Here is a 15,460-nt window from a genome sequence, read left to right on the forward strand (position 1 = left end):
TTGGCCAAATTTATAGACTATATTCTATTTCTCAGGATGGCATATATTCATGACATCAATACTATCTAAGGTTTCAGGGTCATTGGTTTTCAGATGTGTGATGTTCTGTCTGCTTTGTGTTTGTTCTGAAATATTTAAATAAGTAAGAGTATTTGGCTGGTTTATGAATGAGAATATCATGTGTGTCTCATCTTTACTGTAGTCAGAAGATGGCCTCAAAACTCTTGATTTTGAAGTTATGAGTAGGTTTGCCCCCCCCATGTGTTTGTGAGAAATTGTCCACAATTATTTAGTAGACCAACAAGAGTTTTCCAACACTGACCACTCTCTCGTGCTCTACAAATCTTATTTATGATCAACATTTGTATTACTATTATTTCTCATATGTCTATTTGTAACTGTTTGAATATGCATTCCATTATAGAAAAAATATTAGTGCTGAAGTTTAAACTGGTTTACTTCATGTTTCTGCAAGATGAATATTGAACTGTAGTGAATATATAATTCTTTGTAGGAATTTTAGTGAAGAACAGTGAGTTCACTATCATTTTTCTTTCCTTGGTTGATATTTGCAGGGGGTTGATGGTCTTAATATATAAGTTTTGCTCTGATAGAACACATTACATAGACCATACTTGTATTCAGCTCAAGGACATACACCTGCCTGTGCTTCTGCGATTAAAGTCATGAGCAAACACACCCAGCTTGCCCATCAGTTTTGTAGTAAGAAATTGTTAATAAAACTTTTCAGATGTGGGCTCATAACTGTTAATATGTGGTTTCCCTTGCATCTCCCACTCAATAAGCATTTCTCTTGTAAGCCTGTATCCTATCCAAAGTATTTAAAAGTGACAAAGGTGAATCTTACAATTCAATCTCCTTCTAAAATGACACAGGGATTATAAATTCTGAGTTAGGTAATGATTTGAGCAAGTGCCAAAATTATATGAATATGTTTTCGAGGAAGTTTATGTTTTTTTATGGTGATGTTAGTATCATGCTTTGTATTGTATACGTGTATGGTATATTTAGGATGCTGTGACTTTTGATGATGTACATGTGAACTTCACTGGGGAAGAGTGGAATTTGCTGGATCCTTCCCAGAAGAATCTCTACAATGATGTGATGCTGGAAACCTACATGAACCTCAAAGCTATAGGTAAGACTGTTATTTTTTTCTAACGGAAACAAATAATTCTTGGTTTCTGATGATCTATTATTTTAACTGCGAATAATGAAGATTGAGGTGAATAATTCAGTTTCACCGAATGTTCCCTGTAATTTCTTCCTTCCTTCCTTCCTTCCTTCCTTCCTTCCTTCCTTCCTTCCTTCCTTCCTTCCTTCCTTCCTTCCTTTCTTTCTTTGAGACATGGTTTCTCTGTGTAGCCCTGGCTATCCTTGAACTCACTTTCTAGACCAGGCTGGCCTCGAACTAAGAAATCGGCCTGCGTCTGCATGCCAAGTGCTGGGATTAAAAACATGCACAACCACTGCCCAACTCTCTGTAGCTTTCATAGTGAAGTGAAAATTCACAATAACTTGAATTTTGAATAATTTCCAATAATATAACATTAATTTTCTGGCACTGTGTTTTAGGCTATAATTGGGAAGACCATCATCTTGAAGAACATTGTCAAAGTATTAGAAGACAGGAAAGGTAATTTTCATGTACAAGCTTATACACATTTGCCTCTGAGGAAATTTTAATATTTTCTGAAATCTCCATTGAAAAGCAGGAGTGTAAAATAAAAGTCCTTCAAGTGTAGCTATTATTATAATATTCTTACAAAGCCATGTACCTCAAGATCTGATATCTGATTAGGGTACCCATTTGATGTGTAGCACCTTTAGAGCTATAATGTAGAACTGCCAATCTGTATAGTCTCATAGTACTTAGATATTACACATTGAGTACTGATACATTTATATCCTAAACAATCTAATAAGCAAATAGTCCATAGTAAAATTCATGATACTCATATTCTTGTAGTAATATTGTTAGGTTTGGTGAGAGGGCATTTTATGAGAATTAAGAATGTTTTTGTAGAGAAACATTAGTCTATATTCCACATATTATAAGAAACAAAACTTCAAACAATGTGAATGCAATGTGTAAACCATTCATTTGTCATTCTTTTTATTTTATTAGGAATACCTTGTGTCACAATGGGTCAAAACCATGTGAGCATAGAGATATTGAAAGAAGCAACATAAAATGTTTGTTCTAGATCAGTGAGAAGATATGTAATATTCTTCCTTTTATAGTCATTAGGAAAATCATAGATATTTGTAGTTAATTGGTTTTCTAGTTTTACAGGGACCATCTCCAAACTCATACTGTAGAAAACCTTTATGCTTATTAGGAATTTGAAAAATCTTCTGTGTGTCCTGGTTCACAGTCAAATGTGTTGTAATTCACACTACAGGAAAAAGTATTAATGCATTCAGTATTATAAAGATCAGAGCTATTCAAACGTTCTTCCCGTAGCTGAAATACATCATATAAAAATCACAAATAAAAAGAGGATATTATATATATACGTGCTATGTAGTGACCATCATAGGTGTCTTGAACAACTCATGATGCGGGAGAACACCATGAGGATACAAAATGCTAAAATCTTAATATGTGATGCTTCTTTACCTTTAGATCAAATTGTAAATATAATTCAAATTGATTACATGATTGATAAGAGTAAGGAATATGGTAAAGATTTCTCATGTGCTAATTATCATTGCAGGCATGTGAGAAATAATACTGGAGAGACACCCTATGAGTGTTATCAATCTGGTAAAGCCTTTAAAAGATCCAGTCATCTCCAATATCATAAAAGAACACATACTGGAGAGAAACCTTATGAACATAATCAATGTGTTAAAGCCTTCGCAAGACCAAGTAATCTCCAAAGACAGAAAATGACACATACTGGAGAGAAACCTTATGAATGTGATCAGTGTGGTAAAGCCTTTGCAAGAAGGAGTTATCTCCAATATCATAAAAGGACACATACTGGAGAGAACCCTTATAAATGTAATCAATGTGGTAAAGCCTTTGCACAGCTTAGTCATCTCAAATACCATAAAAGTACACATACTGGAGAAAAACCTTGTAAATGTAATCAATGTGGTAAAGCCTTTTTATTTCACAGTCATCTCCAAAGACATAAAATGACACATACTGGAGAGGAGCCTTTTGAATGCAATCAGTGTGGTAAAGCTTTTGCCCGTCACAGTGATCTCCAATATCATAAAAGAACACATACTGGAGAAAAGCCTTATGAATGTAATCAATGTGGTAAAACCTTTTCTTGTCACCGTAGTATTCAAATACATAAAGGGATACATACTGGAGAGAAACCTTATAAATGTAATCAATGTGGTAAAGCCTTTGCACAGCTTAGATATCTGAAATACCATAAAAGAACACGTACTGGAGAAAAACCTTATAAATGCAATCAATGTGGTAAAGCCTTTTCATTTCACAGTCATCTCCAAAGACATAAAATGACACATACTGGAGAGAAGCCTTTTGAATGCAATCAATGTGGTAAAGCTTTTGCCCGTCACAGTGATCTACAATATCATAAAAGAACACATACTGGAGAGAAGCCTTATGAATGTAATCAATGTGGTAAAGCCTTTTCTTGTTACAGTAGTATTCAAAGACATAAAAGAACACATACTGGACATAACCCTTATTAATGTGATCAATGTGGTAAAGTCTATTCAAATAGGAGAAGTCTCCAAAGTCTCTCTGCTAGCTAGAACCCTAATCAATATAATCATTTATTAAGTGGAAATTATGAGGCCATCATTGTAGGAATATTATAGTCATGGGTGCTTGGGATTATTTCAACTCTTGATATGGTTGTTATGATGTTTTAGCAAAAAATGTTGCTGCCTTTAACTCTAGTCTGATTAGTTTCCTTGAGGTTTAGGTAAAGAGATTTACATTATTTGGCTTGACATAGTAAGTCTCAAAAATCCCCATATAAAATTTGGCCTGACAGTTTTAAAAAGCATAGAAAACTAAGAAAGGAAAAATACAAAATGTAAGGTTCAAAATGCAAAGCATCATTAGTAAGTTCAATGAAGTAAAATCCTGAGATCAAGGATATTCAATGATATTAAAGGAATGGTTACATTAGGGCAGGGTTCCATCTAGCTAACCTTATGGTATTTCAGTTTTATGAATATGAACTGTGTCGTGTTAGGAATTATTATTACCTGTTGATTGTTTTCATGTTGAGATACAAAGATACAAGTATGTGTCAAACATAGAAGAGATGGATCTTGATTGCTTTTCTGGGTTTTCAATTTAACATCTAAAAGGAAAAGCTTATGTCCAGGTATAGTGTTATATGGTTTTTATCCCAGCGTTCAGGAGACAGAGCCCTGCAGATCGCTGAGTTCAAGTTTAATCTCCTGAGCAAGTTCCAGGACAGCCAAGATACGGCAGTGAAATTTTGAAAAATAGAATGTGGATGGTAATGTAATGGAAGGAGCCATATTTCAGCCACATCAAGTGGCAGAACTCAGCAGATTTGTCTATGTGGCTCAGGATTTAGAAGCAAGAATAGAAGTGACTATTGAGACAGAGGTGAATAGCTAAAGTTCACGAATTAGAAATGATGGAGAAGAAATCAGCATCACATTCTTGAAATCCTCTCTGTAGTGTTCTCTGTGTGACAAAGGAAGAATGTTCTAGAGATTGCCAAGGTTGGACCTAGTGCTGCAACTGGACTTGGTCATGTGTAAGAATCACCCAGGTGGTACTCATATCAAATGCTTGAAGATGTCATGAAGAGCAGCTGAGGCTGCACATCATTGATTGGGCATAACAGAGGCTATAGGTCAAACCTCTGTTGCATAAGAAGAACCCAGCATCCTGAAGATGCAAGTATCATTGGATAAGCAGCAAGAACAGAAAGAGCAGGAGAGTGGAGTCAACCAGAGCTTTTTGTGATAAAGAAGACAGAGCTGCAAAAGTGACCCAATCTCTTTGGAGGAGCAGAGATGATCATGTGTGGACCCCAGACATTGAAAGACAAGCTGTGATATTGAAGGTATTTTGGAGACCCCAAGATCTTGAGATGTTAGAATTTTGAATTACCTGCTCAGGAAAACTGCGTTCAGGGAATAAAACCACTCGGCGTGCAAGAATTCTGCCACTTCGAACAAAGCAGAAAGGAGTTGGGGATCTGAAGAACATTTTGACAACAGATATGGAGATGCAGAATTTAGAGAATGCTCAGCTGGCTTCGGACTTATTTAGGTCCAGTATTTCCTTATGCTGCCTTTATGAATGGTGAAGTATATACTGTGAATTTGGAGGTATATGATGTGCTTCTTTGTGTTTTAGCATGATTACTGTTACAGGTTATAATTACTTTCAGAGGAGTCTTTGAACTTTGGACTCAGCATTTTGGGACTGCTATACACAATGGGGACTTTTGAAATAGGAGCTCATGTATTCTACATGGTTAAGTATGATCCATATACACTCATGTGTTTGAACAATCATATGGTGGCCAGGCAGTGGAATGTAGTAATTTTAATATGCCAAGGCAAGTGAGTGGGATTATGAGGTGATTTGTCCTTGTTGGAGGAAGTGCATCACTGTGGAGGTGGGCTTTGAAATTACTTCCAGTTCTGAAGAGACCCTCCTATTAAGTCCATAGAAGACAGTTTCTTCCTAGCTGCCATTGAATAAAGATGCAGAACTCTCGGCTTCTTCTCCAGCATCATGTCTGCCTTCATGCCTGCCTTTCTTCCTGCTATGATAAAAATGGACTAAACCTCTGAAACTGTAATCCAGCCCCAATTAAATGGTTGCTTTTATAGGAGTTGCCTTGGCCATGATGACTTTTCATAGCAATGGAAATGAAAGAAAGGAACACTGTGAGTTCATTTAATGTTATCGAGACTGCACAATACTGTAGTATTTATTTTCATGAAGGAATATGTGTTAGAGAGAAATCTCATGAATGTGTTTATTATAATGAATCCTTTGCACACCTCTATATTATGAAATCATTCATGCTGGAGAGAAATTCTATGAATGTTAGCTATGTGACAAAGCATTTATGTTATGGGATTCACTGGATTTCAACACAATTCAAACACCAGAACAATGCAAATGATAAGAATCTTTTGTATTCAACTTGCTACTCATTAATCAGCACTACAAAAATATACCCAGAAGCATAGCTATTGATATATTTATTTATTTTTGTATTTTTTTAGTTAGTCGTGTATCCAACAACTTTCCTGAACATGTTTATCAGCTCAGGAATTGTCTTTGGGATATTTTGGTTCACTTATGCATATGACCATGTCATCTTCAAATAAATGTAATTTTACTTAATACTTACTAATTCATATTGATTTCATCCTCTTCAGTTATTTTGTTCTAGTGAAATTTTTAGATAGTACTTTTAATAGATACAAAGAGAAGGGAACACCTTTTCTTGTTTGTGAATTAGGGGAAAGGATTGTATTATCTGTCCATTTAACTTAATGTTGGCTATAGCCTTGCTGTAATGTGATGTTAGTATGTGTATGTATTTCTCTTATGTGCTTATTTACTCCAAGAATTTTTCCATAAAGTGGTGTTGGATATTGTAAGAGAAATTTCATCATCTAATGAGATGTTTTGGTCTGTATATATTAAATAAATAAATAAATGGTTCTTTTTAAAATGTTGTTTTTCTTAATTTCATTTAATTATGGTAAATTAATTCTAGCCAGTGAATTACCTATTTCTTTTAGAATATTCAATTCCCTGGAGTGCAGGTTTTTAAAAACATCTCTATTATTCTCTGAATTTCTTCATTGTCTGTTATTTTCCCCATTTTCATTTTAGATTTCAGAAATTTTGATATTGTCTATCTTTCTTAAAGGACCAAGTCCATGATTCATTTATTCCTTTCTATTTCATTCATTTCAGCCCCCAGCTGGTTAATTTCTTGATGTCTACTCCGTTTTATAATTGCTCATTCAATTCTTTCTGTTCTAGACTTAAAATTGTGCTCTTCAATTACCAATATGTGAGCTCTCCACTTTTTTTTAATGTAGGCATTTGTGCTATGAAGGTTTTCTAGGCACTGCTTTTATCTTCATTGTGTTAAATAGAATTGTGCATGTTGCATATTCATTTTCATTGAATTCTGGAAAACCTCTGCTGCGTACCTTTGTTTCTGCCTTAACATATTTTTTCATTCAGTAATGTGTGGGCAGCTTCTTTGAGTTTGTCAGTCTTTTGTTATTTCTGGTTTTGTTGATATCTAGCTGTAATTAATGGTGGTCTGACAAGACACACGGTGTTGTTCCAATTTTCTTGAGCATATAAAGCCTACCAATGTGTCTGAATATGTGTTCAGTTTATGCATAAGTTTCATGAGGTGGTGAGCAGAAGGTATATTATCTTATATTTTAGTAGAATGATCTCTAAATATCAGCGGGATTCATGTCCATGCTGTCAGATAGCTGTATTATTTCTGTTTAGTTTTGGTCTGGAGAATTTGTCCATTGGTGAGAGAGTGGTATTGAAATAACTGAGCATAAGCGCATGAGGGTTATTGTGTGCTTTTAGCTTTATAAATATTTCTTTTACAATGGTTGGTGATCATGTGTTTAAGGCAAAGATATTAAAATTTTCAATGACATTTTTGGTGATATTTATTCTTTTGAGGAATACCTAGTGTACTTCTCCAATTCTTTAGATTATTTTTTTGGTTAAAATATAATTTGCTAAATTTTAAGATGATTACACCAGCTTGCTTCTTTGGTCAATTGGATTTGAATATATATTCAACATACATATATACATATACATACATGTATATATATCTTTACCTTGAAGCAATGCCTATTCTTGATGCTGAGCTGTAATTCTTGTATAAAATACAAGGATAGGTTTGTGTTAGCATATGTTCTGTTAGACTGTGTTTTTTTATTTGGTGAACTGAGACTGAGAGTATAAATATTGAAAGAGTTAAGGAATAGTGATTATTAACTCCTGGAATTTTGTTGTTTATGTTGTTGCAATAACAGGTTTTGTTGGTACTGGTCTCTGTGTGTGTGTGTGTGTGTGTGTGTGTGTGTGTGTGTGTGTGTATGTGTGTGTATGCTTTCCCTTGCATAAAACACAAGATTTTTTAATACCTGTGTATAATTAACTATTTTGGATTGGATTCTTCTTTTATCTCTTTGTGTAGGTCTGTATATTTAGACAGATATTGTTCAAATTTGAATTTATCACGGACTATCTTATTTTTCCATTTGTGGGGATTAAATATTTTCTACATATAATAATCTTGACATCCTTACTTTCTGCAGTACGTGTGTGCAAAACCCTTTTGGTATTAAGACGCTTCAATGAGAAGTCATCTGTGATTTCAACAGATCTTCCTTTATATGTTTTTTGGCTTTTATAGTTTTGTAGCATTTAGTATTTGTTCTTTGCATTGTATGTTTTGATTATTATTCAGGGAAGAAACTTCGTTTTATGGTCCACTCTGTGTGATGTTTTGATGATTCTTGTACTTTGATAGGCACCTCCCTCTTTAGGTTAGGAAATTTTTCTTGTATGATTTTGTTGTTAACAATTTCTGAGACTTTGATCTGGTGTTCTTCCTCTATTGCTAGTCTTCTAGTGCTTTGACCTTTCACAATGTCCTGCATTTTGTGGATATTATGTCAGGAAGTATTAGATTCAATATTTTTTTGGCTGATGTATTCATCCCTTCTATTGTATCTTCAATGCTTGAGATTTGTCTTCCATCTCTGTATTCTCTCACTGAACCTTGCCTGTAGTTCCAATGTGCACTCCTAAAGTTTTAATTCTAGTATTCCCTTAGTTTGTGTTTGCTTCATTTTTTTGTATTTCTTGGTCTCTAATAGTTTGTTTCCTTCAACACTTGGTTTATGATTTTTTTATTTATAGAATTTATTGGTTTCATCTACTTTTTTGTTTCTGTTTTCCTGGGTGCCTTTGAGGTATTTATTGATTCCCTCCAATTGTTTGTGTTTTCCTGGAATTCTGTAAGTGATTTAGCCATTTCCTCTTTAAGGACCTCCAGGAACTTCTTATAGTGGGCTTCAAAGCCTTTGTCTTATAATGCAGCAATGTTGGGATATTTAAGACCTTCTTTGGTAATATAAATGGACTCACAGTCATTAACCAGAGAGGGATCAATGTTGGTCCTTATTACATCATCTTTTGCCAACATCGTGGAATGGAATGGTGTTATCACTTCTCAAAATGAAAAGTTCCTTTTCATGTGGATGAACTTGATATTCTGTTTGTTTCCATACAAAGAAATTTATTGTGGGGACCACCTAAGAAACCATGATAGAAACAGAATGAATACTACCTAATCCATTCTATCTTTATTTGTTTAGTAAGTCAATAATTAATTTCAAATGCATCACTGCTGTAATCTCTTGCTTGAGATTATTCCTCTAAAATTCCAGATAATTAAGAATTCGTTCATATTTTTTTCAACTCTCCTTTTTCAGATCCTCAGTTCTCCTACAGAGCTGCAGCCCAGCGACTTCCTTCTTCACCACAGAGGGCGCTGAGGCACTGGCGCTCCAGGCGGTGATTATCTCAGTGCTCACACCTTGGATCCCCTTCTCTAGTAGCTATGACAGGGTTTCTCTGTGTAGCCCTGACTGTCCTGGAACTCACTCTGTAGACAAGGCTGGCCTTGAACTCAGAAATCTCCCTGCCTCTGCCTCCCAAGTGCTGGGATTACAGCCATGCACACACCCCCACCCCCGCTAGCAATGTTTTATTTTTTACGTCTATCATTTTATCTTTATAATTTTCTTTGAAACCAGGCCATTTACCGTGTTTTCTGAACGATTTCTTCCATTTTATCTGAAATATTTTCCAAGCAAATACCTAATTGTATCAGTGAATATTGAAAATTCCACTGCTCGGTGTGCGTGGTCTTAGGACAACACATTTTAAGCCGAAAGTGTCCAATCCACGCCCCAGCAAAACTACTAATTTTTGTCTGCACCAAATCTCAGTCTCAGTTGTGTTCATTTCCATGATAAGAGATTTATCTTTCTGTCTGAAAAGCCTTTCATTCACTGAGAGATTTCACAACATGTTGTCAGTTTTAATGTGAACTAAAACTTTTCAACTGTGTCATTTACAAAGCTCTGTGTTGTGTTTTATCTCTATGGATTTTAAATGCTCTATGGTTTATTAACTGTATTATTATTATCATTAACTATATTATTGTTTGTATTATTAACTATCGTATTACTGTTATTATTAACTCAGTTATTATTATTATTATCATTACTGCTACTACTATTACTATTAACAACCATATACGGCCAAATTCTGCCATGAAATAAGACTCAGAATTGATTATTTCCACTATAGTATTAACTTCAATATTATTATTATTGTTGTTGTTGGGAGGTTGGAGAGGGCCTCTGTCAGCCCAGGTGGGCTGAGCCTCCTACATGGAGGTCGGCAGGTTTGAACCTGTCTCTCAGCAGCCCTCACTGCTCAAGTACAGGATTTGTTCACACAGCACGTTCACCACACCCCTCTCCCTTGCTGTCCATGTTCACCCTGGCTGTGTCTGTGATTCTCATTAATAGGAGATGTAGCGTCTCCATAGGAAGAGGTCGGCCACTCCTACAACACTGATTCCCTGAAAAAGGGAACACACTCTAGTTCTGACTCATTTCCGTGTAGTCCAGAATTGAGGGTGGTCAGAGGTGGGTCACAGGAACAAATTAATCCCTAGAGAAGCTAGGAAGAACACAGTCATTTCCAAGACATCTTAGTGAGTAAGTGCTCCACCAGTCCACATAACCTGAGTTTGATTCCTTGGAACTATATGATGAAAACATTTATTCACACACACACATACACACACACACACACACACATTTAAAAAAATATTGTGAAAGAAGGTCAGTGTATGGTATGATAACCTTGATGTTTCAGGATCGAAGACATGAAATTTTGATAGTGCTCACTCCACCACAGTACCAAGTACTGGGCATAGGCCTGGGGGATTAACAGAAAACACAGACATGGTTCATTCTCTAAGGAGAATGCCAAAGCTTTACTGAGAGACCAGCAATATATATATATATATATATATATATATATATATATATATATATATATATATATATATATATATACCTATATGTAGAGATAGAGATAGAGATAGAGATAAATATATTAAAACCAGGGAAGGGAACAAGAAAAAACAATCATAACCATATGTTTGGCACTTGGGAAGTCCCTACCACACCGGGCAGGAAGGCAGGAATCAAGCTAAGCTGCGGGATGTTTTTCTCTCAAGAAACCTGTGTCCAGCTCAACTGGGGGCATTGAGCCAAGCTTGCTGGTTCCCAACAAAAATTAATCAAAATCACCCCTGAAATGTGAAGGCAAAAGATGGCAATCTAGCACACTGGAGGATAGTAGGTTCTTTTTGGAGCACATTAAAAAATGAGCTTAGATTGAAAATGTATCTTATAAAACTGTGAGAGGGAAATTAAACTATTTGACTTATGATAGAACATTGAGGTGGAAAGGAATTGTTACCACACCCAAGTTGTTTCCATTAGAAATCACCAAGAGAATAAACAAAGCCCATTGTGCAGACTGTCCTGCCCTCCCCACTCTCATGCTCCCTTCTGACAGTCTCTGGGGTTTTCTGCCATCTCTGGCCCTCTAGCTTCAGAGTGGGCAGGGCCTGTTTGTCCTTGTTAATATGGAAGTGCAGATGTGATATTGCATTTATTTCTTATTGCCTGGACTAAGCAATTATACAACCTCACCAGGGCTCTGACCAGACTCTTCCCAAGACCTTTGTTCTCTCTAAAGCAAGTGGAACTTCCTGTGATAGAGATATTGTCATATACAGGTAATGACTTTAAACTGTTGTTAGTGTAACAGATAAGTTTACAACAAATGTGGTATAATCCACCCAGAAGGACTTTTCAGAACCTCTTTACACAAGATATTTTGTTGCAGTGAGCAGGAAACCCCCAGCTCTTTCTCTTAGAAGATCCAGTGTTTGTGAACAGAGACAGGAAGTGTGAGGTGCAATAAGCAAAGAGGAATTAGGACTAAATAGACAGCAGGACACTAGGACTGCAGACAGACTCAGGACCTCCACTGGAGGGTCAGCTGGAGCCTGAGAGCTGAGTCAGGATGGGGAGGAGAGGTTGTGCCCAGCACAAAGCCATGGCTGGAGACACAGTGGGAGAGATCACAGGGACTTACACACCCCTCTTCACTGGACTTTGGATGATGAGTCTCTTCCTTTGTCATTGTGACCACTGCCCTGTTCTCTCACAAATGCTGCGTTCTATTAACACACCTGACTTTTGTCAGGAAGCTGGCAGTGGTCCCTCTGTCCTGCAGTCCACATTCTGTTCATGGAGGAAGAGGTAGGCAAGTTGCATCAGAAATGGCAGGTGAGGTCTTAGGAGTATCCAACATGGGACAGAAACAAATGTGGTCATCTCCAATCCATTCTTCTCTCTTCAGTCTTCACTATAATTCTATGAACTTGGCAGTTAATTGTTCAGGGACCATAGGGTAAAACTATCAAGGGAAAAGATGTAAGTTTCACATGTATAAGACTTTTCATATTAATACTATCTTAGGGTTTCCTTGCTGTGAAGGAAAAGGCCCCATGACCATGGCAGCTCTGCTTTTAAAATTAATTTCATTATATTTTTTTTTACTTAGTCATTTTATATTCCATGCATTAAAGACCCCATCAAACAATTCTTCTCCTCTCTTCTCCTCTGGGAAGTTGTGGGGACCCTGGTTATCTCCATCCACACCCATTGGTATTTCAAGTCTCTGACAGGCTAGGTGCTTCTTCTCTCTCTAATGCCAGACAAAGCAGCCCAGATAGTAGAACATATCCCACTTACAGGCAACACAGCTTTTTGGAGAGCACACACACACCACCCACAACACTCAGATGTCCAGGACCTGTGGGTAAGTTAAGCAGCACCTCTGCTACCTATGAGCAGGGAGGCGTAGCTCCAGCCAGTGTATGTTCTTGGTTGGTGGTTCACATTCGGAAAGCCCTTAGGGTCCAGGTTAGTTGACTCTGTTGTTCTTTCTGTGGATTTCCTGTCCCCTTCAGGACCTAAAATCCTTCTTCCTCTTCTTCCATAAAAAATCCAAAGCTCCACCCATTCTTTGGCTCTGGGTGTCTGAGTCAGATGCTGGGTGGAGCCTCACAGAGGACAACATGCTCCTGTCTGCAAGTATCACAGAGTATCCATCATAGTGTTAGGGCTTGGCGCTTGTCCTTGGGGTGAGTCTCTAGTTGGGCTGGTTATTGGTTGGCCATTCCTTCACTCTCTGCTTCCTCCTCTGTGCCTGCATTACTTGTATATAGGATAAAATATGGGTTGAAGGTTTGAGGGTAGGTTGCTCCACTGGGGTTGCTGTATGGATACAGGAGGTGGCCTCTTCAGGTTCCATATCCAAAACATAGTGAGTCACAGCTAAGGTCACCCCATTGATTTTTGGCCATCTTCCTTTGGCCACGTAAAAAATTCCCCACCTCTGCCAGGCGCAGATTTCCACTCATTTTAATGGCCACCTAGCCATTTCTCTTGTCCTGCCTACACCTGAACCTGAACCCTTCATTCTCCTGTACATCCCCTTCCCTTCCAGTTCTCTTCCTCTATCTGTCTATTATGACTATGTTTTTCCCCTTCTATGGGAGATTCAAGCTTTCTTGCTTGGACATTCTTTCTTGTTTAGCTTCTTTCAGTTTGAAATATAATATGGTACCTGTATTTTATGGCTAATATCTATTTATAAGTGAGTGACATGAATGACCAACCTTTTGGGACTACATTGCTATACTCAGGATGATACTCTCAAATTTCTTCCCTTTGCCTGTAAAATCCATGATGTCTTGGTTTTTGACAGCTGAACAGTATTCCATTATGTAGATATACGCCCTTTTCTTTATCTGTTCTTCAGGTGAGTGACATCTAATTTGTTTCCAGTTTCTGGCTATTACAAATAAAGCTGCTATAAATATGATGGAGCAAATGTCTGTGTGTAAATCCTATCTATCCATGAGCACAATACATCTCCTGATATCTTCTTCAGCATCTTTCATTAGGGAATTAAAGTTCTTGTCATACAAGTCTTTTACTTGCTTGTTTACAACAAGATATTTCTTCTTAGGACCATTTATCAGGAGGGCTACTTACCTCTTTGAGTAATTTTTTTTATCCAGACACTTTGTTGAAGGTGTTATCAGCTGTAGGAGTTCTCTGGTCAAATTTTTGTTGTTGCTTCTGTATTCTATCATATCCTCCACAAATAGCAATATTTTGGTTTCTTCCTTTCCAAGTTGTATTCATTTGAACTCCGTTTATTGTGTTATTGCTCTGCCTAGAACTTCAAGTACTAAGTTGAATAGATAGAGACAGGGGGCAGCCTAGTCTTGACCCTGATTTTAGTAGAAAAGCTTAAATTTCTATGCATTTAGTTTGAGTTTGGCTAATGGCTTGTGGTATATTGCTTTGATTGCATTAGGAATGTGCCCTGTATATGTCTTTTTTTTAAATATCTTTAAAATGTAGGGGTATCAGATATTATCAAAGTTTTTTTTTTTCAGTATCTAATGAGATAATCCTGTGTTTTTTTTCTCGGTTTGTTTATACAGTGGATTGCTTTGATGGATTTTTTTATATTCATCCATATATCCCTGAAATGAAGCTTACTTGATCTTGATGGATAACTTCTTTGGTGTGTTCTTGGATTCAGTTGGTGAGACTTTTTATTGAGTATTTTTGTATCAATGTTCATAAAATAAATCGGTCTGACATTTTCTTTCTGTGTTGAGAATTTGTATAGTTTATGTATCTGGGTCAATGTGGATTCATATAATGAGTTTGGCAATGTTCCTTCTGTTTTTATTTTGTAGAATAGTTTGAGGAGTATTAGAGTTAGCTCTTCGTGGAAATCCTGGTAGAATTCTGCACCAAAACCATCTAGCCCTGGGCCATTTATGGCTGGGAGACTTCTGATGACTGCTTTTCTTTCTTTAGGGGTTTTGGGATAATTAAAGGGTTTGCCTGATCTTGATTTAACTTTATTTAGTAGTATCTGTATAGAACATCGTCCATGTTGTTAAGGTTTTCCAATTTTGTAGAGTACAGGTTTTGAAGTAAAACCTAATGATTCTTTGACCTTCCTCACTGTCAGCTGTCTGGCCTCCCTTTTAATTTCGGATTTTGTTTTAGATTCTGTGTCTCTAACTCTTTGGTAATTTGACTAAGGTTGGTCTATTTTGTTGATTTTCTCAAAGAACCAGCACTTGGTTTGGATAATTCTTTGCATTGTTTTCTTTGTTTCTAACTGCTTCCTTTCAGCCCCAATTTTAATTATTTCTTGCTTTCTACTCTTCTTTTGGGTGCT

At 36.6% G+C, this 15,460-nt stretch overlaps 1 protein-coding gene across 1 annotated transcript in view; it reads left to right on the top strand.

Annotated features, from left to right (window-relative positions):
• Positions 1-1,044: 1,044 nt before the first annotated feature.
• Positions 1,045-15,460, top strand: part of LOC127669932 (zinc finger protein 431-like) — a 58,702-nt gene continuing 44,286 nt past the window's right edge. Inside the window, exons 1-3 of the mRNA XM_052164187.1 lie at positions 1,045-1,159; positions 1,597-1,657; positions 2,742-3,670. Coding sequence (XP_052020147.1) covers positions 1,126-1,159; positions 1,597-1,657; positions 2,742-3,670 — 1,024 coding nt within the window. The 5' untranslated portion in view covers positions 1,045-1,125. The remainder of the gene's footprint in view (positions 1,160-1,596; positions 1,658-2,741; positions 3,671-15,460) is intronic.

The sequence above is a fragment of the Apodemus sylvaticus genome, chromosome 19, assembly GCF_947179515.1.
Source record: "Apodemus sylvaticus chromosome 19, mApoSyl1.1, whole genome shotgun sequence".
Lineage (NCBI taxonomy): Eukaryota > Metazoa > Chordata > Mammalia > Rodentia > Muridae > Apodemus > Apodemus sylvaticus.